This window comes from Colletotrichum navitas (assembly GCF_030913465.1).
Source record: "Colletotrichum navitas strain CBS 125086 chromosome Unknown LY79scaffold_11, whole genome shotgun sequence".
Classification (NCBI taxonomy): Eukaryota; Fungi; Ascomycota; class Sordariomycetes; order Glomerellales; family Glomerellaceae; genus Colletotrichum; species Colletotrichum navitas.
The window spans coordinates 457-21445 of record NW_026850557.1 but is presented as its reverse complement, the minus strand read 5'-3'; the positions used below and the strand labels follow the sequence as shown (position 1 = coordinate 21445).

General features: G+C 39.8%; 7 protein-coding genes across 7 annotated transcripts; 2 read left to right on the top strand and 5 right to left on the bottom strand.

The window, feature by feature from the left end:
• Positions 1-670: 670 nt before the first annotated feature.
• On the bottom strand, positions 671-2296 carry LY79DRAFT_587806 (uncharacterized protein; the record flags this gene model as incomplete). Its single annotated transcript, XM_060560823.1, has 2 exons — positions 671-1246; positions 1367-2296. The coding sequence occupies 2 exons, from the start codon at positions 2294-2296 to the stop codon at positions 671-673; spliced, it is 1506 nt and encodes a 501-aa protein (XP_060417368.1).
• On the bottom strand, positions 2285-2924 carry LY79DRAFT_47212 (uncharacterized protein). Its single transcript, XM_060553215.1, has one exon. It carries the CDS (start codon positions 2808-2810, stop codon positions 2478-2480), a length of 333 nt encoding a protein of 110 aa, XP_060417367.1. The 5' UTR covers positions 2811-2924; the 3' UTR covers positions 2285-2477.
• Positions 2925-4811: 1887 nt separating this feature from the next.
• Positions 4812-5505, top strand: LY79DRAFT_47159 (uncharacterized protein). Its single transcript, XM_060553211.1, has one exon. It carries the CDS (start codon positions 5047-5049, stop codon positions 5404-5406), a length of 360 nt encoding a protein of 119 aa, XP_060417366.1. The 5' UTR covers positions 4812-5046; the 3' UTR covers positions 5407-5505.
• A 99-nt stretch (positions 5506-5604) lies between these two features.
• On the bottom strand, positions 5605-6437 carry LY79DRAFT_587805 (2OG-Fe(II) oxygenase superfamily protein; the record flags this gene model as incomplete). The annotated part of the gene is made up of 2 exons (XM_060560822.1): positions 5605-6184; positions 6238-6437. 2 exons carry the CDS (start codon positions 6435-6437, stop codon positions 5605-5607), a joined length of 780 nt encoding a protein of 259 aa, XP_060417365.1.
• A 195-nt stretch (positions 6438-6632) lies between these two features.
• LY79DRAFT_600990 (metallopeptidase family M24) lies at positions 6633-8857 on the bottom strand. The gene is made up of 3 exons (XM_060561836.1): positions 8383-8857; positions 7361-8322; positions 6633-7303 (listed from the first exon to the last, which is right to left on the bottom strand). Exons 1-3 carry the CDS (start codon positions 8727-8729, stop codon positions 7110-7112), a joined length of 1503 nt encoding a protein of 500 aa, XP_060417364.1. The 5' UTR covers positions 8730-8857; the 3' UTR covers positions 6633-7109.
• Positions 8858-9067: 210 nt separating this feature from the next.
• Positions 9068-11059, top strand: LY79DRAFT_543438 (major facilitator superfamily transporter). The gene is made up of 4 exons (XM_060557045.1): positions 9068-9457; positions 9540-10514; positions 10569-10674; positions 10728-11059. Exons 1-4 carry the CDS (start codon positions 9240-9242, stop codon positions 10980-10982), a joined length of 1554 nt encoding a protein of 517 aa, XP_060417363.1. The 5' UTR covers positions 9068-9239; the 3' UTR covers positions 10983-11059.
• A 7902-nt stretch (positions 11060-18961) lies between these two features.
• Positions 18962-19498, bottom strand: LY79DRAFT_701180 (OPT oligopeptide transporter protein-domain-containing protein; the record flags this gene model as incomplete). The annotated part of the gene is made up of 2 exons (XM_060564920.1): positions 19357-19498; positions 18962-19299 (listed from the first exon to the last, which is right to left on the bottom strand). Exons 1-2 carry the CDS (start codon positions 19433-19435, stop codon positions 18962-18964), a joined length of 417 nt encoding a protein of 138 aa, XP_060417362.1. The 5' UTR covers positions 19436-19498.
• Positions 19499-20989: the final 1491 nt, after the last annotated feature.

The window sequence follows — 20989 nt, the reverse complement described above, 5'->3', positions numbered from 1 at the left end:
GGACGTGCAGGACAAGCACTAGTGAGGCACAGTTAGGACAAGGGATAAGTATACCTGCTCGCTGAACCTAAAAGTGGAGTTTGCGCAGATCAAAGTATCGACTCTCGTAGACTTGGGCACCCGGCATATTAGGCCTCGGACAACACTCGGATCTAGAATAGAATGATACATGTCAAAAAATTTATATATGCCTTGAAAAATATAAGCGAAGAAATGGGTCTTCCTATCATGAGCGCCGGTTCCCACCAACCTAGCAAGCCCGTCGTCATGTAGAGGCTAAAAACGACCTTCCTACGTAAACGCCAAAACTATCTCCAGAAAGTGACCTGCCTCTTAGTGCGCATGAAAAAAAAAAACCCCCCCCATTAAGACATGCTCGTTCTATAGGAAACCGGTTTTGGTGCAACGCCGAGTGGATTTGCTCTTGGAATGGGGGCCCTGAGAGTTTTCTGTTGCGAAACCAAGTCACGAAGTCAAGAAACCTTGTGATGGAAAGGCCAGATCACCGGAATATCCAAGACTGCCCGCGCATGCGAGCCCTTGTCGTAACAAGCCACGGATGCGGCCACACGCGAGACCTACGTCACGCATCAAGCCTTGGATGACAGCGACGTCAATCTCCTGCGCTTGCTCATCAATAATAGCTGGGAAAGGTGGGTGAACGGCCGCTTCAAACATCGGGCCATTTTACAGGGCCGCACTCGCCCTGTTTTTCGATCCAGGCGTTGATCTTGTCGACGGCCCAGCCCGACATGACGCGATTCTCATCCTGGGACGCGCGCTTGACCGGGTGGCCGAGCTTCCATGCCCAGGAGAAGCTGCAGAGGCCGTCCTTGTATTGGAAGGAGAAGCAAGAATCGTCAGCCTCGCAGGCCTTGCGGCATTTGGCAAACGATAGATGAGCTTCCTTTTCTTCCGGTGTGAGGCCTTCGGTCTTGGCGCGGCCGAGCTGCCACTCCTCGTGCTTATTGGCGGTCGCGTCAAGGTAGAAACGGTCGTCGGCGAGATTATCCCAGTCGACGCGCTTGGGTTGCATGCGGGGCTTGAAGAACTCGTTGTAGATGTCTTTGATGCGCATGGCGGGAGGCGGCTGAGGGAGGTTAGGGTCGGCATAGCGCTTTGACTCGTACTCCCAAAAGGACGAGATCTCCTCAGCGTTCATATGGTGCATCGTCACGATGGGGTGGCACCAGTGCGTTGGGCCGTAAGGGAGGGTGAAGGGCTTCTCTCCGTTGATCGTCGGCCACTGTGCAGTGTTAGTATACTGCTTTCGTCTTCGTTTTTCACTGAGAGGGGGAGAACCCCCATCTCTCTCTATCTTGAAAAGGTAAAAAGAAAAAAAAAAAATTGAATCGCCAAGACTTACCACATTATGTACGTCGACATCGGCGTTTTCCTTCATGGCCAGCGCAAAGATGTAATCGCCACAGCATTCCTTGCTGGCGCGGACATCCCACTTATTGCCGACATCCCGGTGGCCGGCAATCATGTCGTGCATGGCAGCCTGGGAAACAATATAGCCGCTGCCACCGTGACCGAAAATGAAGTTGCGGATCATGGTGACGCTGCCCAGGTAGTGCTTGTTCTTGGGGTTCAGGTTCTTGAGCCATTGAACGAGAGTGGGCCAGAGGACGTAGGTGTCGGCGTCGATGTAAATATACCAGTCGTAGTTGGGGCGCAAGTTGTATGTCTTTTCGGCGATGTGAACGTTTTTGTACTTGTCCAGATTCCAACCCTCGTCCTTGCTCTCGGCGAGCTTGTTGCAACTCTGCTGATCTGCCTGGCAGCTCTTTTGGCGGCGGTAGAGGTCGAAGTCCTTGTTGCCCTCCATGGCTTCGGGAAGGACACGATCAAGGCTGTCACGGATGTGGTAGTTCGCGATGGTTTGGTCAAGGTCGGAGAAGATGAAGAACTCGGGTAGGCACTTGAGCACGGTCATGAGCTGGGTAGGGACCTTATCGAACGATTCGGTGGCGCCTGTCTTCACGACGACGAGGATGTTGCTCGTGTCGGGGAAGGTGTCGCAAATGGGATCGCGGGGACGGTAGGGGATGTCTTGATTCGACACATTGTGTTGAGCGAGGTGATCATCCCCAGAGCTCGGAGGGGATGATGTCGTCTCAGGACGGCCGCTGGGAGAGGTTCCTGAAGGAGTCGGCGGGCTGTGGCCCTTGAGGGGGTGGTAGTTGGGACCCTCGATGGCCCAGTCGCTGCCAAGTCTCCTCGAGGAGATGAGAAATATGACAGCGGTTACGGAGACGAGAGTGAGAACAGCGAGGGCGCGACGGGAGAGCATATTGACAGCGACAGTTGGATTTAGACAAGAATCACGGCGCCTTGGATTCAATCCCATGATAGCATGCGTCGCAGAGGGTACAAGGGTGCCGCAAGGGTCGGCGGCAGCGACGGCAGCGACAACAAGCGAAAGCAGTGAGTAAGGAGGCAGTCGGTTGGTCGGTTGGAAGCAGAAGTTGCTGTTAGAAGGGGGAGCGGCCGAAAGGTAGATGGCTGGTTGCTGGTCCAATGGTACTGTTATCGCAGGTTGGTCGCCGTCGCCGTCGCCGTCGTCGTCGTCGTCGTTCGGGGGCTGGTGAGGGGAATAAGAGAGGATGGATTGGGGGTAAATAGCCCAAATAATAATAATAGGATAGATGGACAACTAGCAAAGGAAGGACGAAGGAATATTTGGGGGCAATGGGTAAAGAGGCTCGATAAAGCCACAGGCCAAAAGTCAAAAAGGAAGATGGATAGACAGTGAGAGAGGGGAGGAAAAGGTAAAAATCCGTAGGTAGGTAATCAGTGAGTCGCATAAGAGAAGTACGTAGTCATTTTTGCAAGACCCTTGCTTGGTACCGGCCGGTAGGCACCTAGCTCACAAGGCGAGGAGACTTACGGGTTTCAGAGGTATACATACTACCTAGGTACCTACCTATAGTATCTATTCACCTAGGCCTCCCTTGGAGGGAGCCACCTATACTACGCTTCAAGCAAGTGTGCTTGCAACAGACCCGATAAGCGTGGAGAGAGCCAAGTGGTTATGATGGCGAAGACAATGGGCGCCACTGGACGCCACCGAGTGAAAAAGGGGTGGGGCAGACAGGCAAGAAAGAGGCCACACTTCGTTTCATCATGGCTGGCTGGCTGCCTGCCTGCCTCTTTGCGGGCTGTAGCAGAGGAGTCAACAAAAGAAAATGAATGGAATTCAAGAAGAAGTTTCTAAAATGTTGAGGCTCGAGCAAGGTAAGCGACAAGTGGGTGATGATGAGATGTGCAGCTGTCACTGTTTCTCAATACGAAGGGTGCAGACCGGTCCAATGTTCATCCCGTCCTTGGATTGGAACCGTCCAACAGGATTTCCAGGCTGGCTGGTGGTGCTCAGTAAGCAGGCACCAGGAGAGATGAGCCGGAGGCCACCAACGCTGTTCGAGGTAAAGGACCTGGGTGAACTTTGTAACAGTCGGCACTGTATACTGCTATGCCACCTAGGTACGGAGTAAGGTTCCTGCATGTATCTTCCCCATCACCAAGGTACAGGTAGGCGGTCTATCCCTCCGCAATGCTCCATTCTTGGGAAGACTGCGGCAGGGATGGCAGGTGCTAGTGCTCGATCTTCATGTGCTTGGCACTGCAGTGTAGAATGAATGCAAGGGCAAAGCACAACTCTCTCTTCGGTGCTTTTAAAGAGCGTGTATGTATCCGTATGCGCAGCTCAGTCGCACCATGACTCGCATGGACCATGCCTGGGTCCCTTCGTAGTCTGATGAATTCACGTGCAAGACACTACCTAGACGCCTGTCTAGGTTCTCTAGTCTTAGGTACTTTAGAGCTGTAGGTTGTTCTGCATGCCTGTATGTCTGCGCGTCTTCCTCCCTAACTCAATACCCTATTCGTTCCCTCCGTGGCCTGTTGATTGCTGGCTGGTGTAGTGAACCCTACCTAAGCCTGCTTTGTTCCAGTTGCTTTGTCGTAGTAAAACACCAGCCGCCGCCGCCGCTTAGCGTACTTAACAGGCTGCAAGAGCCAAGTAATTAACACATGCCCTTGCAAGCTGAACCAAGACCAAAAGACTCTTGCGGCATGGATGCAAATTACGAATAAAGAAGCAACAAGACATATTCAGAAACTCCCCTTAAAATACACCAAGCCAAATCAAGATTTTGCTTCGTGCCAGTCTACGTTTTCAGCATCAGCTTCGGGCGCTGTATTTGGGTCAGCTCACTACCAAGATAGTTTCCTGCTGCCCCGGACTGGCAGAGACTTCGGCACTTGTGGACGATTTGCCGCCTTGCTTTGCTCCACTTAGATGCGGCTAACAATTTGCAGTCAAATTCTCGGAACCAACAGATTCAGCTTGTTTCTCATAGCCACGTCCTATTTCCTTCCTATTCATATCTCAAGAGGTTGAGCATCCAGCTCCGCTCTGCACCTCTCAGCATTCCTTTACATTCACTGGCATACCTGACTCCGTGCCATTCAAGCCTGACCGATTTTGCCGACTTTTCAGCCTTACACTCCCTCTCTTCATTGACTCCCTGCTTTCCCCGCCTGTTGCCGGCTTCAATGGTCCCCTCGTTCATTACTCATCACTTTCACCTTCGATTGCTGCTGAGGACTTCCTCTTCTTCAACTGACCTCTGTCTGTCCTAGATGGTTTCTTACGATACATGGGGCTACCTGAGCTTCCGACAATGTGCAACAGGAAAACAATTCGTCATATGTTTCCTCATGCATCCCGAAACCCCGATTTTCCTCCAATCGCATCACAGATCAAAGACAGGCAGGTACCTGATTCTCCGCCTGGTCTAGCATCTGTTTGCATCGTGATCCTCTGTCTCCCCCCATGTATATGGCTACTATCTCTTCAACCTTTTGGATCAGGGCAAAATACCTTCAATCCCTTTGGGTTCATCCAACATAACCTCGGACAGAGTTATAGTAACTCGACCGGCAGAGATTATTGTTCACTGATGTTAAATATCATTGTTGAATCGGGTTCCTCGAGTATTCATCATTCATAATCTCTTGAACATGCACATTAGTCTGTAAATGTCCCATATATTGCCCGCGCTCTGTTTGTCGACACTGTGCCTGCTTGATCAGCTGGATTACAAATCTGAGAATTGTAATTTGTCCTCCAACCTGATTCCAGAATTGGCGTTTTGTCATAAAGGAAGAAGCAGAAGCTGCACTATAAAATGTCCCGCTTACGGACTGAGACATCTTTCACTCAAGAACAAGTGTGAGGATCCGGACCTAACAGTTAATATACAGTGCTGTGCCAAGAACTCGAAAACTCACTGGTTGGTGATGTGGGCAATGACCCTCAATATAGAGACTCTCAGACTTTTCACGCGGTCCTATGTCATCCTTGGCCTTCCCAATCTGGTAGTTGACAGGCAACCATGAGATACTGACATCTCCTACACAGCCTGATAAAAGGAGACATACAGCCATTTCCTTTCTCACAAGCCCGAAAGACATCTTTGGATCCCCATGATTGTAACCAAGTGTTCTGACGCAATTGCCCTTGGTAATGAATACAATTCTTGTTTTAAAGCCAGATGTTTCGGATGTATCGGGTTTCGTGGCAAACAGTTATTTTTGTTAGCTCTCCCCCCGGATGTCCTTGCTTAGGGGAGCTTGTCTCGTCCATATGTTCATACCAACCTTCTCCCCGCTCGCTACCGGTAGCCCAGCGTGCAGATTCCGGTGGTCTCCGGAGCCGTCGATAAGTAGGTTTTCCCAATAAACAAAATTGCCCTCTATGGGCCGGAATGTGATGCCGTTCTCCCAAGGTTCATCACAGTCAATAAGTGTGCACCATCGATTGTCGTTCGGTGCGTCAAGCATGGGGAAGTTGGTTCCTCCGCCGGTAACGTTAGCCGCAGAAACGTAGCCGAAGAACGAAGAAAGCCGGTTGCCGCCAAGATGAGCCTTGGTGTGGGCGGGGTCGGTGAACCAGTCCGTATGGAAATGATATCGCTCGCCTTTTCCATACTTGACCAGTTGGAGTGGCTCCAGATGGGTCTTTGGCATGCTGTAGCCTTGGAAGGCTACGGCGCGCTCCTCAATACACCGTACCACGTCGTCCCGCCAGAGGCTCGTGCTATGCGATGTGCGCACGTTGTGTGTGGTTTTACCGCCGGATGCATCAATAACACCCGAATGGGTAAATGTTCCACTGCTACTAGAATATGAGCCGAAATGCTTTCTGGTGCCGGTTTTGGAGCAACTCACGCCATGTTCAGGAGATGACCCCTCTCCATCGGTGTTATGAAGTCGGCAAGGTAAATGACTAAAGGCGACTTCGAAACGACGTGGACTTTGTAGGGTGGGTGGGTGCATACGTAGTCGGCTATCGGCTTCTGATCTTTTGCTATTGATCCGGTTATCATGGTTGCCAATAGGGCGTAGGTTGTTGCTGCGAGGATGCCCATCTTCTCGGTCGTGCAGATGGTGAAGCGAAATTCAGAACAGAGCATGCACCTAGTCGGGCCTTGGGAGACGTTCGACTTTTGAATATTTGCTTACGCTACAAAGCATTTAACTGAATGGACGCCTCGCTTGTAGGGCGATGAAACTCAGTGCGTTTGACTAGAAAGTTGGCTGCCCGATATCATATCCTTTAGAAGGCTCCGACACCCACTTCAGGGGCTTCCTTGTCTGATCTGCGGGGCACCAGACGCGACAAGCCCGCAATGAGGGGGGCGTTAGCAACGCTGGCTCACTACCACAAGAAGCGGCTACAAGCTATGTATCTCCACAGGGCTCTTATTGAACGTCGTCTTTAACGGATGTGGTGTGCTTTTTACGCGTGCTTCGGCGAATTTGCTGCCAAGTGTAAATTCTGGCAGTGGAATTGCAAGTTGCGAGACTTATTGAAAGACTTGAAATGTTTCCGGATGTCTTCCTGAATATCTACACTTTTTGAGCCCAAACGAAACAACACTTCTTCGGTAATTACCCTCCGTGAACAAGCAGCCATGCCTCCGCTTCATACTTGGCCCTGCGTACAAGATCTGGCGGCAAACCCAAGTCGATGGCAGATTGACAAAACAAGTAGTCGCTTACAAGCTGACTTTGCATGATCCTAAATGTATGTCTTGTACTTAGGGGTCATAGGGCCCGGTCGCTCTGCGTCCAGAGAGTAGCTCGGCATCGCCAGACTCTTTGACTAGATATATGTCTTCGTGCCTGACACCGAACCGGTTTTCCAGGTAGATCCCAGGCTCGTTTGTGAAAGTCATTCCAGGCTGAAGCAGGATGTCCTTATTCCACTTATTCAAGTACGGTGATTCGTGAGCTGCATCAGTTTAGCCTCCACACTTCTCAATAAGACACGCTAGGAAGAGATATATACCTTTGATGCCAATTCCATGACCCAGACGATGTGTGAAACCGTAACCGTATCCAGCATCCTCTATAACTTTTCGAGCCGCAATGTCTACACTTGCTGCTGTCTTGTTCGGTTTGAAAGCCGTAGCGGCAGCAGACTGGGCATCCAAGACGATATCCCAGACCTTGAGCTTTTCAGCACGCAGCTCAGAATTATGGCCGAATGACGTTTCATCTTTTAGACCTTTTCCGAGCAACTGCATGATGAGATCTAGCGTAGATGGTTCTCGCGGCTTTGGCGGGTCAATGAAGAAGCTACGGCAGATATCAGAGCTGTAGCCCAGGTAGTGAGCGCCAACATCGATGACGACCATGCTTTCGGGGGTCAGTTTCTTCCACCCGGTAACAAACCCACCATGTGGGAGTGCACCGTGTTCTTCAAATAGAACAATGTTGAAAAAAAGCCCGAAGTTGATGGATAGCAAAGCCGAGTTCAGAATTTCAGCTACCTCATTCTCCGTCAGACCAGGAACCAGACACGGACGCATCGCTCGGACAGCAACAACAGTGCCAGTGTTAACGGCGCGGAGAAGTTCGACTTCTGCTGGACTCTTCTGCTGTCGAACAAGCTCGACTTCGGGATTAAGGCCAACGGTCGTAAAGCCAGCCGTCTCCAGTCCACGGACAATGAAGTCTCGGATCTCTTCATCAACCATGACCTTTGCGGGTCTATCATTGAAAACGTGCGACTTGAGCAATGTGTCGTATGGATTCCAGTGCTCTTCCCATATGACGATATCTAGTTCTTCCTCGCGGGAGGGTATTCCTAGCATTCGAACTCGACCTTCCTCAAAATGGGGTGATAGAAAAGCCGTCTTGGCACTGACAATGCCCGAAGAAGAGACCTGAGGCAAAATAAGCATGAGGAATGGTCTCTCCTCTGGCTCCCAGGGTTCCCAGTCAGTTTGGGAAATATTGCCATAATACCTGACCAAACGTTAATTAGACTAGCAACAACAAGGCCGACATATTAATGTCCAAACTCACTGAAAAGTGTAACCTGGTTCCAACACAAAAGCATCCACATTTGACGCAGCCAAAGCACGAGCTAGCCGATCTCTACGTGCAATAAACTCCTCCGCATTAATTGGCACAGCGGAGTCTAAGAAGGATAGATCAGAGTGGAGGTTGCGAATAGCGCATTCCTGGGCCTTGTCGTAGACATTAGATATAGTTGTCTGGCTGTAGAAAGAAGTGAGGTAGTAGAAAGAGGTAGCGGCACATAGCAGAAATGAGGTTGCAATAAGTCGAAGAACGCGACCACATCGTCTACCATGATGTTGCTGATATGGTATAGAAGACACGCCTTGAGGGCCTTTCTCCAAGCCTGACATCTTAATCGTCGAGAGCCAGTCTTCTGAAGAAACACCTTCGCGAGAATTGAAATCCAAGAAAGAAGTGCCAGCAAGGGATGCTTCGCCGAAAAACAGGAGGTCGGAGTCCTCCGATCTCGCCCCAAACCCCTCTTCGGCGGGGGCAGCGAATGGAAATCAGTGACCGAATTGGGGTTGTCTTCTCCACGCGAGTCACGCCAGTATTACAGGGGCATCAGGTAGCGCGAGCACCTAGTTGCACTCGACATGGGTGTTGATAGCACCAAGTACTTTTGAGAGGTACAGTTTCAACGCTGGGCCGGAGAAGATAAGAGACTGGCCGCGGCATAGGCAGTAGATATGAAATTGCCGATGAATCGGGACGCCGGGGCTAAGTCAAACAATTGCTGTCTATATTCCTGGGTATAAGAGGCAGGATCGTCTCAATCTACAGATGCGGAGTTAGTTCCTGCGCACTTCCTCGTCACCCCTTCCACGGGAGCCCGACTTCGCGTAAGACGAGAATTGGAAATGGCTTCGACACAAGATGTCAATACGGTAGTCGCTACACCGGATTTTATTACCGGGGATGACGATATTGGCATTGATGCAAAGGGGGCAAACTGCGATACCCTGAAAGAGGGGGCGTCAGACGTTAATGAAGAACAAACGCCAAAATCATACTACAGCAGTGTTTCCGTATGGCTCATGGTTCTGTTTTCTGGTCTCGCGATCGGGTCCGACGGCTAGTATGACTACAACCCACAAGTCTGCATCCGTTTGGAACGCATGCCGTTCGTCATGGCGTTGCTGACAGCCTCTTGTTTGTAGCAATGCCGCCGTAATCGGCAATGTCGAACTGCTGCTCGCCATTCTTTACCCTGACGATCTGACGACATCCATTTATCAGAGACTTTCGAATGCTTTTCTGATTGGTATGATTATTGGCATGATTCTTTTCGGCGTTATCAGCGATCAGCTTGGCCGCAAGACTGGTGCCATTGCGACGACAATTCTGCTGGTGCTTGGAATCGCTCTCTCTACCGCGGCAAATGGACACACCGCTACCGGCATGTTCTGGATGCTTATCATTGCCCGTGGCATTGCTGGAGTTGGTGCAGGAGGAGAGTATCCAGTGTCTGGCGCTGGTGCAGCCGAGGCAACCGATGAAGATGCCAAGTATCGCAAGAGACGAGGGTTTATGTTCGCCATGCTTGCAGATTTGTCGGCCAGTCTAGGCTACGTTTGGGGAGGCTTGGTTCCGTTACTCTTGCTTCTATGCGCAGGTCAGAATGTTTCTCGGTATCATATCGTCTGGCGAACTTCTTTTGCGTTGGGTATGGCGCCCCCCCTTCTTATCTTTTGGTTCAGAATGCGCATGGCAGTTTCTACAGCCTATCGCAAGTCTGCATTGCGAAAACAGAAGGTGCCTTATTGGCTGGCCTTCAAGAGATACTGGCGACCACTACTTGGTGCTGCTTCAACATGGTTTCTGTACAACTGGATCAGCATTCCTTTTGGGATATTCAGCTCAACGATCATTTCAAGGGCCAATGTTGAAGATAACCTCGTCCAAACTCTGGGATGGGGCGTTGTAATCAACTGCTTCTACATCCCTGGGCCTTTCATAGGAGGCTATCTTTCCGACAAAATCGGCAGACGTCAAACAATGGCTCTAGGATTCACATTGCAAGCCCTCCTCGGTTTTGTTCTCGGGGGTGCGATGAATCCCATCCAAGGCGTTTTCCCGTTGTTCGTCGTTCTGTACGGTATCTTTTTGACCCTCGGTGAAGTCGGGCCTGGAAGGTATGTTAATCATCACTGAACGACGTTTTAACCAATTTCTGAACTTGTTTCTAGCACTGTTGTTCTCATCGCCTCTGAGTCCTTTCCAACATCCATCCGTGGTCAGATGATGGGCCTTATCTCTGCCTTTTCAAAGGCAGGAGCTGCTATTGGAACACAGGTGATTATGAATGCCATCGCACCTTCAGACCACCTGATCTGATAAGGAAATAGGTTTTTACAGCAATACTTAACAGGTATACTTCGAACGCTTCGAAAGGTAACCAAGTCGCCTTTTTGATTGGATCAGGGTTCGCCGTCTTGGGAGCCCTCATTGCCATGTTGGTCATACCAGATACATCTAGATATTTAGATGACGACGACGAAGCTTGGAAGCAGTACCTCGCAGATAACGGCTGGGATGCACAATGGGGCGATGAGATAACGCGTGATCCTTCCGGGGTAGTCATGAACAAAGCAGCATCTTAACGGACGGCTGTACTTGTGAGTATTAAGGCTGCGAAGACGTTCATTTGGTCGCCCAGACAATTGCAAGGTTACGGAATGTATATATCCAAAATTAAGCAGTTTCATACATGGCTTTGCACCATCCTTTTGCAACCCAGTCTACCACAAATAATAGAATGCTTTATACAGCATCTTAATCGACCTCTATAGTAGCTAAACTGCTCTTGCTTTCATGTTTTGTAAGTTATAGAAGTTTTGAGGTCGTGCGAATGGTGTGTAACATGCCGAATTTCCTCCACAAAGTGCTACAGTCTACTCGGCAACTGGGCAATGATCATAGTTTCCGTCAGCATTGTTGCCCCACCAAGTCAGAAAAGGAACAGATGGACCACCAGCTCCAAATACAGCAAAAGATAGTATAAATATGTCAGAGGTGTTACAGTACTAAGTAGAGGAGTCTATAAATAGCGTAGTTAAGGGTTAATTATAACTATTTTCTAATCTACCTTCTCTTAATTCTCTTGTTCCTATAAACTCTACTTTTATATAACCTTTAGATAATAGTTTTCCTAGTTGTAGCCCTATAGCTAGTAGTCCCCTAGTGCCTTCTACCTTTAGCACTTAATATAATCTTTCCCCCTTAAGGTCTTGTCCTTAGGACCTTAAGTAGTACTTTAGTAGGCCCCTAGGGCTTTACTACTAGCTAGTATCTTAGAGGTGTCTAAAAACACTTCTAGGCTTAGTAGGTTACTAGGTAAACAGCTATCTCTTTAGCTAGCTAATTACTTTTAACTTTACCTTTATAGCTATTATAGTTTAACTAGGCTAAGACTATTACCTTTTTAAGGTTATAGTTATTCTTAGCTAGGTTATAAGCCTTTATTACTTAACTAGCTTTACTAGGAGTTACTTACTTTATAATAAGGATATTTTATTTACTTATAATACTTTTATTATTTTTTTATTTTTTTAACTATAATACTCCCTTAAGTACTATATACCTTTAGTAGGCCTTTATTATATAGTTACTTCTTTTATTACTTTTATTTTCTTATAGCCTAAGCCTTAAGTTATATTACTTTTATAATAAAAAAAAGCCTTTATTTTACCTTTTAGTAGACTATACTAGTAACCCTCTAGGTCTTATTTTTTTTTTTTTTTTTTACTATTTTCTTTTTACTTTATAAGCTTAAGATACTATTATAACTTACTTTATTATTTTTACTTAGCTTAATTAGGTAACCTTTTTAGCTTTACTTTTTTTTTAATTTTTTTATTTTTAATTTTTTTTTTTTTTTTTAATAGTTTTACTTTATTATTTTTTTTATTTTTTTTATCTTATTACTACTACTACTATTACTACTACTACTTAGTAGTAATAGTAATAATAATAGTACTAGTATTAGTACTAGCTTCTTTACTACTACTATATTTTTTTTTACTTTTACTAATACTTTTACTAATAATACTACTACTACTACTACTAGCCTTATTACTACTAGTTTTACTAACTAAGGTAGTTTTATTAGCCTCTTAGTGCTTTTTTTTACTTTACTTACCCCTTATTACCCTTATACCTATATTAAAAAAGATAAGCTTATTTATAATATACTTTATAACTACTATATTTACTAGATAACTAACTAGTGTCTTAGTATATTAAGTACTTATACTATTACTTTTTTTTACTATATAAAGACTACTTATATACTTTTTTTTATACTTAGTACCTCTCTAGTGTTTTTTTTTTAGTACTTTAGCTAATATATTTTAGTTATTAGTAATAAGTATACTTATTATACTACTATATATAGTAAGCCTTATATCCTAGTATATTTACTTTTATTTTATTATTTTATAACTTTTAGTAGCTACTAACTTTTTAAATAGGCTACTTATACTATTACTATAGCTAGTATTAAGCTATACTACCTCTTTAAGGCTATAAACTATTTTACTAAGCCTACTTATATCTACTATAGTATTACTATATATTTACTTTCTCTAGTGCCTCCTTAGTAACCTCTTATACTAACGTTAACCTAGGACAAGATTAATAAGGCCTAGGTTATAGCTAAGAAAGCGCTTTAGCGCTAGGTTAACCTAGCTAAGGCCTCTAATACTAAGTATAAGACTAAGGCTAAAAAAAGAAGTAGCTTCTTTACTAGCACTATATTATAGCCTTTAAGACTATTATTAACTTCTTTTACTACTAAGTTAAGCTAGCTAAGTCTATACTTTATACTACTAAAGTTACTACTATAGCCTTTAAGGCCTAGACTATTACTCTCTAGGAGTAGACTACTACTATTATAGCTTAGACTACCCTCTTTTTAGAGTAGTCCTAGACTTACTCCTAGGTTATAAGTGTTCTCTTTAATACTCCCCTAGTGTTCTCCTAGTACCTCTTATACTAGTTACTAACTTTTCTTTAGTATACTAGTAAACTTAACTCTAAGGCTAATAAAAATAAAAGTAGTACCTTTATATTCTTTATATTTTTTACTTATAATAATAATAATAATAATAATAAAAATATTAGTAATAGTAATTTAGAGAATAATAAGTAAAGTAGTAAGTAAGCTTTATTATTACTACCCTTAGTGCCTTTTTAGCCTCTTTTTTAGTTTATTTTCTTTTACTTATTATACTTTTTAAATACTTAGCCCTTAGGCTACCTATATTCTTTAGCCTTAGTACTATAATAATTAAATCTTTAATTTAGTTATCTTTAGGCTAATCTTTACTTTACTTAGTTATACTTTTGTTTTCTCCTAGTGACCTCTTACTTATAGTTATATTATAATCTTTTTATAATATTCCTCTAAGGTTCTTAAGAGTTTTTTTCTTTACTATACCTCTTTTACTTAATAAGGTACTACTAATTTTACTATAGCCTCTTATAGGCTATAATTTAATTTACCTTATATATATCTTCCTCTTTTTCCTTAATTAGTATTAGTTAAGGCTTTACTAGTAATTTTTAGAACTTCTTTAGCTAGGATAAGGAGAAGATATTATAGATCCTATATCTAGTACTTATGTCTATCTTATAGGCTTTACCTTTATTAACTACCTACTTTACTATAAAGAGGCTAAGGTACTTATTTAATAGCTTCTTAGATAGTCTCTTTTACTTAATAAACTTAGCTAATAAAAGGACCTTCTCTTTAACCTTAAAATCTATATTAGACCTCCTAGTGTTATATTACTTCTTGTAGGCCTAATTAACTGCCTTTAATATCTTATTAATTATAGTTCTCTAGCTTTATAGTTACTTTACTCTCTTGTAGGCCTTAGGGACCTCTGTTAGTTTTACTTTTACTAAGTATATATTATATATACTTTATAGTATATAGCCTATTAGTACTTCTACTAGTGTAACCCTAGTTATACTATACTATAAACTATTATAAATAAATTTAGCTATAGGTAACTATTTTACCTAGTTATTTTACTTAATATTATAAAAGGCTTAGAGGTAGTATTTAATATTCTAGTTTTACCTCTTTATTTATTTATTAGTTTAAAGGTAATAGGCTATACTAAGTTTTTATTTAATAGCTAGCTAGTAATATACTACTACCTAAAAGTAACTTATAAATAAGGAACTATAATCTAATACTATTAAGGTTAAGAGTCTAAAATAAAAGAATACTTTATTTACTAAGAGGGTTACTAGCTAATCTACTGTTAAGGTTTCCTTAGTAGGCAGGTAGATAGTATACTTTATAAGCTTATTAACTATAACTAAGATACTATTATATACTTTACTATTAAATTTCTTTAACTTTAGTAGCTTAGTAATAAAGTCTATAGTAACCTACTCTTATAGTTAGTTAGGTAGTAAAAGGGGAGCTAGTTTTCTATAGGGTAAATAGTGCCTTAGTTTTATATATTAGTAAGTAATATATATATTAATATACTCCTTAATATCTTTTCTTATTAATTTCTAGAAGAATATTTATCTTATATATTTTATTATTTAGGTTACCTCTAGGTGCTTCTCTAATAGTTTATTATAAAATACTATAAGTAACTTTATTTTTATTATATATCCCTCTAGTACTATAAGCCTACCCTAGTATTAAAGTAACTTATTTTTTCCCTTAGCCTAGTAACTCCCTAGTTATTACTACTTTTTAGACTAAATTTACTTATCCTTTAGTTATACTATAGTAACTTTCTCTTCTAGGGTAGTAGTAAGTTCCTCTAGGGCTACTATATCTTAACCTAGTAGTCTACTATACCTAATTACTACTATCCTCTTTTTAAACCTACTAAGGAAGTTTTCTAAAAATATACCTTATACTTTTTTTTCTTTTTTTTTACTAGGCTAGTAGTCTAGCCTTTATAAAAGCTTATTTACTATATTATTTTTACTTAGGTAATATTTAATCTTAAAATTAAATAATAAAAGGTCTTATAGTAACCTAGCTTAGTAGCTATTAAGTTATAGCTTAGCTACTAAGTAGTAGTACCTTAAGTAGTCTATTAGGAATATAATATAGTACTAGGTGTATAAAAGATAGTGCCTTTAATATATAGCTACTTCTTAAATTATAAGTAACTTAGCCTTTAGTGCTCTATAGTATAACTTTACCTTCTAGAGTTTCTATAATATATAAGCTATAAGGCACTAGGCTTTTTTATAAAGCTAGCTTAGTACTACCCTTATTATAAAGTTAGATATATTTATTTTAACTTAAATAGGTAATATAGAGTTAAAATACTATAAGATAAAGGCGTAGATAAATATAGTATAGATCTTATAGAAGGCTTTCTTATCTTTTCTTATAATTACCTACTTCTTTACTACCTTAGTAAATAGTTAGTTAGTAAAAAGAGAATATACTTTAAAATAGTTCTTAATAAACTACCTATAAAAATTTATAAACTCTAGGAAGGTCTATATCTCTTGTATACTAGTAGGCAGTAGCTACTAAGTAATTACTTTTACTTTCTCTTATTTTATTAAAATACCTTTATTAAATACTATAAAACCTAGGAAGCTAATAGACTTAGTATAAAAGAAGTACTTCTTAGGGTTAGTATATAGCCCTATAGTGTCTAACTAGCTTAGTACTATCTTTACTACCTTTATATAGCTCTCTTTATCCTTTATAAAAATTAAGATATTATCTAAATAGATAATATAGATAATATTTACTAGACCTACTAAAGTATTATTAATATAAGATTAAAATATTATAGGTGTATTAACTAGCCTAAAAGGTATAACCTAATACTTATAGTGTCTATAGTAGGTATAGAAGGCTGTCTTTTATTTATCCTTACTATAGATCTTTACCTAGTAGTATATATTTTTAAGGTCTAGCTTTATAAATTATATTACTTTTACTAAATAGTCTAGGATTTCTCTTATTAAGGGTAGTAGTACTTAGTTCTTAATAGTAATCTTATTAAGCCTATAGTAGTTAATATAAAGGTAAAGCTTACTTTTTTTCTTAGGTATAAATAGGATTAGTACTTTTACTAGTAACTTTAAGGGCTATATTTAGCCTTTAGCTAAGGATTTATTAATATACTTTCTTAGCTTCTCTAGCTTCTTTTTTACTAGTAGGTAGATAAAGCTAAACAGTAGTATTATACCTAGTTCTAATTTTATTATATATATCTATATATTATCTTTTACTAGCTTTACTACTAGGTCTATATTAAATATATAGGCCTATTCTCTATATTCTTTTAGTATTATAGCCTTTATACTACTAGCTTTACTAGCCCTCTTGTCTTTCTTTAGTATATAAGTAGGTATTTTTAGTGCTCTCTCTAGTGTCCTATACCCTAGGTGTTAGATTATAGGGGGGTCTATAAGGACTACTTTAGTATCCTTTAGGGCCCTCTTAACTACCTTTTAGCTTTATATAAGTTAAATATAGTCTTTACTTAGTAGATAAGTCTAGCTAATTATTTTTTACTTAAGGTTAAGTCTTACTACTTACCCCTAGGGGATCCTTAGGATAACGTTATATCTCCTTATATTACTTACTTATAAGGTATAGCTCTATATCTTTAATATTCTAATATTATTTTTTACTTTTAATATTATTTTCTTTAAACTATAGTCTAAGGCCTTGCCTTCTTATATACCCTATAGTAGTAGTCCTTCTCTATAGACTACTAGTAGTCTCCTTGTATATAATATCCTCTAGTATATAAGGTTTTTATTTACCCCTAGGTTAATTAATGCCTTCTTTTTTCTTTATATACTACTTATCTTAGTATAAAAGTCTACCTTAAATTAGTAGTATAGCTTTTTCTCCTAGGGTAATTAGATAGTGTTAACCTTTATTACCTCTATTATATACTATTTACCTAAGTGTCTAAGTTAACTATACCTATAGTACTTCTCTTTAGTATAGCTAGCTAATAAATACCTTAGCTTACTATAGTTAAAGTAAGTTAAGAAGTACTATAGCTTAGTTAGAAGTAAATAGTTACTTTTCTCTTTTTTTACCTTTAAGGCCTTTAGCGTTAGTGTTAATATACCCTAGATTATTATAGGTATAAATATAGAGTATATAAACTAAGGCTTTATTATAAGGACCCTTATATTAAGACTTAGTAGTATAGCTAAGGCCTACTAGTCCTTTTACTCTTAATTTTACTTTTACTAGTCTATTAGTTTATCCTTAGCGTAGGCTTTAGCTAGTATCTTAGCCTATTATATAGTATTATTAAGGGCTTATTATATCTTTAGTATCCCTTAGGCTAATATATAGCTCTTTAGATTAAGTAGTAACTAGTTAAGTATATAGACTACTTATTACCTTTTAGCTTATAAGTTAAAGTATTTTACTTTAATAGTCTTATACTTATTAATAAATTACTAGTATAACTAGCTAACCTTTTACTTTATATTATTAAGCTTTACTACTATACTAAAGGCCTATATATTAGTATTAGTAATATTATTCTTTAACTAGGTCTCTATTACCTCTTAGGTTATTTTCTTTATTTAGCTATTATAGTAGGCTTTAATATACTTTTACTACTTATACACTAGGTTACCCTCTAGTGTAAAGCTAGTATACTATACCTTACTTTAGTTATTCTTAAATTTTTTCTTTATAACTTTAAACTATCTTTTTAGCTTAAATAAAAAGTCCTAGAGGTTATTTTATATACTCTCTTTATATTAGATTAAAGGTAACTACTTTAATAGTATATTAATATAGTAGTACTTATACTTTAGCTAAAAAGTAGTAGCTAGGCCTAGTGTATTATATACTTCTTTAATAAAGGCCTTATCTATTAAAGCTAGAATTTAGTTAACTATTTTTTTTTTTTTAGCTTTTTTTACTTACTTCTCTAGGAGGTACCTAAGCTCCTTTTTTATTATCTCTTTAAGGTTACTCTAGAGCTATTATTATACTAGTAGGCCCTTGTTCTCTACCTACGCTTAAGCGTTACTACTGTCTAGGGTTAGTTGCCTAGAGGTAACGCTTATGCCTTACTAAGTAATAGCTTAGGTGTTAAAGGGTAATATTATAGCTTTAATAGTTAGTATACCTAAGGATAAGTAAAGATTAGAATATATTAAAGGTATTATAGTACTAAGTAAAAAAGTCTATAAATAGTATAGTTAGAGGTTAATTATAACTATTTTCTAATTTACCTTCTCCTAATTCTCCTGTTCCTATAAACTCTGCTTTTATGTAACCCTTAGATAATAGTTTTCCTAGTTGTGGCCCTATAGCTGGTGGTCCCCTGGTGCCCTCTACCTCTGGCACCTGACAGAATAGAGCAGTAAGACTGGCACTATTAACTGCACTAGTGACTAAGTATAAATAGTCTTTGAAGATACAGGGTCGGTAGTTGCGGAGGAAGAACTGGACAAAAAAGCCAGCAGTAAGTTGACTGAAGATTACGCAAGTTTGCGAGGCATTGTAAGGAATGTAGCCTGCGTATTGGATGAGCTGGGGCATGTTGGGATCCGCCAGAGAATATCCGCGGATTTTAGGAACGAACTAGTACTAAGGCCAACAGCCGTAATAGGTTGGAAAGATATTGAGTTTACCCACATATGCGATGATACGATGGACGATGACAATACCAAAACCGATACCTAGGCCAATGGGCACAAGTGAGTATTTGCCGCCAGTCTTGTAAAGATACTTGGCAAGTGCCCAAGAAGTGGCATTGGTGTTATATGACTGCATATAAGCACCACTCCAAGAGCTGTCACCGTTGCTGTTCGCAAGGAGCTCACGATTTCCATTGATTATGGAAATCATGACAGCATAGTTGATGAATCCACCTAGAATTGTCCCGTACACCTGCGTCAGGAACATGACTCTAGGAGGGATTTTCACTGGAATTGACTGTCAGCAAGTAAGACTCGAAGCTGTTGCCCTACAAGCAGACATACAATATTCTCCCATCTTCAGATCGTTAGAGAGATTGACAGCGTTCGAGATAACGTTGTGTGACCAAGCAGCGAAATACATGTTGCCAATAACTCAAATACCCTGTATATGCACCACCCCCACATCTGCACCACTAGCACCACCACTTTCTTCCTACTTTTACTACCTATATTACTAGGCCTCTAGATAAACAACTTGTATATAGTGTAATATAAAGTAAGAAAATTCTTTTTATAACTTTCTTAGCTTACTAAGCTTTTTATATAAGTAATAAATAAGGTTAATTCTTAAAATAAAGGTATTTATAAAAAAATAAAAAAATAAAATAGTATAATTAGCTAGAAAATTAAATAAAAATATAGTAAAATACTAAAGTAGTTATACTACTATAAAAGTGTTTTACTAAGCTTATAAAGACTAAGTAATAGTCTATATATATACTAGTAACTTTAGTATTATAATAAAACTACTATACTTTTAAGTATTTACTAGTTTTTTATACTATATACTATAAATATAAGTTAGTAAAATACTTTATAAAAGCCTAGTTAAGAAGTAGTATAGTATAGTATAAGTCTTAAGTAGTATAACTTATAATATTATTATTAAAAGATTTTTTAAAAGTAAAATATAACTATTACTACTTTAACTTAGTATTATAGTTCTAATATTATATAGTATAGTAAACCTTTTATATACTAAGTAGTATATAGATACTATAGTATATAGTATAAGTAAAAGAAAATTTATTTTTTATATATAACTAAATATTCTAAAAAATATATTTTTTTAGTTTTATATTCTATATAAAAAGTAAGTAAATCTATATATAGTAGCTATATATACTATATATAGTACTTTTATATATATATTAGCTATAATAAAGCTTATACTATTTCTTATAGATTTTTAGTTTTACTATAGAAGTATTTATTAAGATCTCTAGAGTTTTAGAAAATACTAAGATTTTCTTAGTAAAAAAGAATCCTTAAGTATTTACTACTAGTACTTAGCTATATAAAGGTCTAAAAATAGTATATATATATAGAAAAGTACTAATAGAACTAAAGTATTTTATAAGATTTTTTTCTTAAATTTTATAGCTTAACTATAGTGGATTCCTAAGGCTAGAAAACATAGTGTATTTTAGTGGGAATCTACTGTTTTAGAGTAGTGCAAATGTGGGGCTGGTGTATACGTAGGGTATTTGAGTTAGCGCGCTCAGGAATGATGAGACCTGCTAGCATCTTCGATAAGTTATTTGTCGCAATACCGTTTCCAAAACGAGAGTACAGCATTGTGCTCTGTTTCACTGTTAAATGATATATGAAAAGAAACAACAAGTAGATATTATGGAAAAGCTTACCAATGGTGCAATGAAGATTCTGAGCAGGAGTGAAACAACATATGCCCATGAAGGCAACGTAACGTTCTGAGTGCAGACAACAACAAGGCCAAGGACAAAGCTAAGAATAAGCACAATAACATACCACCACCATAGCGTTTCCTTATAGTCTTAATAAAGCGCTAATTTAACTTATAGATGTGTACCCTAGACTATAGAATTATCTTTATTATTTTGTCTTTACTAATTCTACAGCTACCTTGTTAAAGGTACTTCCTTACTAAGTTAAC